The sequence below is a fragment of the Labrus mixtus genome, chromosome 7, assembly GCF_963584025.1.
Source record: "Labrus mixtus chromosome 7, fLabMix1.1, whole genome shotgun sequence".
NCBI lineage: Eukaryota > Metazoa > Chordata > Actinopteri > Labriformes > Labridae > Labrus > Labrus mixtus.
The window spans coordinates 10,505,088-10,508,210 of NC_083618.1; the positions used below are offsets into that span (position 1 = coordinate 10,505,088).

At 39.4% G+C, this 3,123-nt stretch overlaps 1 protein-coding gene across 1 annotated transcript in view; it reads right to left on the bottom strand.

Annotated features, from left to right (window-relative positions):
* The window catches only part of fmoda (fibromodulin a), a 5,512-nt gene extending 5,352 nt beyond the window's left edge, over positions 1-160 (bottom strand). Inside the window, exon 1 of the mRNA XM_061042794.1 lies at positions 13-160. Coding sequence (XP_060898777.1) covers positions 13-138 — 126 coding nt within the window. The 5' untranslated portion in view covers positions 139-160. The remainder of the gene's footprint in view (positions 1-12) is intronic.
* Between the last annotated feature and the right edge of the window lie 2,963 nt (positions 161-3,123).

Genomic DNA, 3,123 nt, shown 5'->3' on the forward strand with positions numbered 1-3,123 from the left:
ACACACACGTACCTGATCAGAGAGACTGGCCCTCCTTGTTCCCTCTCTCTCAGAGCGTACACAGGACTGGAGGGGACTAAGACAAACACTTGGTGAAAAACTTTCCTTCCCTCCCTGCTCTCCTTTCTGTCTTGCCATCCCCCCTCTCCACCCCACTCTATGTTCCCTTACTGTTGGTTCCTTTAACCCCCTCCTCGTCAACCCGCCTGCACCCCATTTTATTCTTTCAAGCATGGCCCGGAACACCCCACTCCCCACTCTGGAGCCTCTTTTTCCACTATTTAAGTGATGTGAGATGCAGTGGCTATGAGGGATTGTTCCCATCTGTGTGGAGCAAATTCAGTCCCCATTCAGCTAAACCCTGAAATTACTTATATATTTTAATACTTTCAAAAAAAGTTTTTTTTAAAACCCATTTAGCACAATGGAATCTAAAGGCTGAACAACGCAATATCCTATCAAACATGGTTTAAAGGCCCATTTACTGTTTTTACAACACCCCAATAAAATGATGTTAAAGGAGAGCATATCATTGCAATAAGGTCTATATTTTATATCAACTCATGAACTCAATTGGTTCTATGATATTACAGCAAGGATTTGATTCTTTTTTGTTTTGTAAATAACAGTGAATGCACATAACAGTAGTCTACTCCTAATAGGAAAAGTGACTCAACAATACAAAGATTATAGACCAATAACTGATAACAAACCTTCCAAATATCTGTCACTTAGTACAGATCTCTGTGCCAGGGACAAGGTTTTTTTTCTTAGCAGCCAACTCTTCCAGTCCTCTCCAACAAGCTCACATCTTGTAATGGGTTAAATGAAAACATGTGCCACAGTCCTCTTATGTTGTCTGTCTGGTCGTAATGTGGGCCTCTTCCTGCTCTGTATCTTTTTCTCATGAGCTCCATCTGACTCTTTGATTTTTGTTCACACTTATCATCCATCTCTGCAAACCATTGACGACTCTCAAAACTATTAAACCCCTTTTCCCTCTCTTCTTATTTTCTGGGGTTTAACCAAGACAAACTTTACTAAAGAGAGTAATATAACTGTTGATGTGGTACCTTAGCACATGGAAATATTCTGTGAAAAATAATATACTGCTCTGAACAAAAGCAGCACTAAAATAGTGTTCCATTTGGATGTCCTTGTTGACAAACTCACTAGTTTGTGTTTTCTCCTCAGATCCTTGGAATTACTTTTTATTAAATGTTCATCTTTTTTGTGCATTTTCTGCATGTCTGTCCAACTGCACTGGAAAACAAAGAGCCTTTGAATATATACACCAACAAACATTATGTAATAAATTGAATGCTTCTGCTAAAGGATAAAACATTTTATGTTCACTTATTGCCCTTTGTTCCCCCTAAGAGCTAGATCCAGTATCAATACCACTCTTATATTTATTAGTTACTTTCAGTATTTGAATAGCTAGCATTTCTATTTCATTTTTATGTAGTGTTGCATTGCTAGCATCTTTTGCAAATCCAACTACTGCTCACACTGTTTATAAATGCATAGTGTGACGACCCTGCCTCTAGGCCACTGGGAGTCTTTGGCTTGCTGCTGTTGTCTGTCTGTCTGAATTTAAACCTTTTCTCTCAGATGTCTACTAGCTTTAGGCAAATTCCTAGCTTACAATAATATTATCTTTGGTTCCCAACCGACAGTCCAGGACCCTCTGGAGCGTCTACACTGATATGTAAAGAAAACTACAAGAAGCCTTTTTGCATGAAAGCCTTAACAATTGGTTTTAACATATTCTCAGCCTCTGACAGACCAAATAGCTAATCTCAGTTTAGGATTTTTGGGGTGGCATCAGGGGTGGCCAATCAGATTTCAAGTGTGGGCCATGCCACCTCTAGCCACCCCTTTGGACACGCCTCTGCCTTTTAGACAGTTATACTTTTCTTTTCCATGGGATGCATCATCTCTTTAGGTGATCAAAAAGCAGGTCTGCCAGCCCTTGTTATATTGTTGTTAAGAAAATCTGCTAGTGACCAGGCTTAGTGCCCTACATGCAGACAGTAATGGTTGCTACTTATTCTATCCATTGTGTCCGACGTCCGATTATAATAGGCTTTGTTCATCAAAAAAGGGAAGGAAGGAACAACCAGATGGCTGCATTGCATTAAAGCTGAGCTCACAATCTGCCTTTAGAAATTAATGGGGCCAAGTTTGTGATTGTTGACGATTGGAATGTGGAGGATTGAACTCTCCCATGAGTCTCAGACACGATACAAACAGAAACATAAAGGAACGTCTTCTACTGCTGCTGTTAATGCAGCATAGTTTCTTTCTGTGTCCGCAGGCACCTGCGGAGAGCATAAACCAGGAAATGCTATTCCTAGTCTTTTGAAACCTTCACCAATAATACTTTGTATTTAAATGTGAATCAGCATAGGTGATGAACTTTTTCTGACAAACCTTTAGTTATCTCTTAAGACACCTGTGAACTGAACCAGGATGAACTCAAACACCTAACTCATTACTTAGGACAGACAACCGTGTAAGTCTTTTGAGGTTATTACTTCTTGAACCATAACATCAAAGCCCTTTTTATTGCAGGTGTTGAAATAGATAAAAACAACTGTGCTTGTATAAAGATACACATCTACATATATAAGCAATATAAAGAAATGTGAAAAATCAAGAAACCAAAGTTGCAGCAAGTCTTACTTGAAGTGAAAGAAACTTATTCTCAGCTGACCAAAACATCAAAGTAAGGGGCCCAGGTGGACTCTACATGGACCCCGACCGACGCATTCAACCCCTGCCGTGTTCTTCCCCCATCTGGGTCATGAGCAGATCTGAGGAGGGATCAGAAGATCTAAGGTCCAAGCCTTTTACACTCAGGCCATGAACTCTTCACAGGAATGTCACAGGAATTTTCATGTTGAAGATCACTTCTTGGGTCACTCACCTGTAGAAAAAAAAAGGCTAGTCTGAATAACTTTAGAACATATGAATTCATATGCTTTCTTTAGATTTTTTTTTTTTTTTTTGCTCAAGAGGTTCTTAATGGTGTTGTGTATAAGGCATTCAGATGCTCTTTCATGTGGCTGACATTCATTCATATGGTTTTGATACATTTTGAAAAAAAGTGTTGTTGTT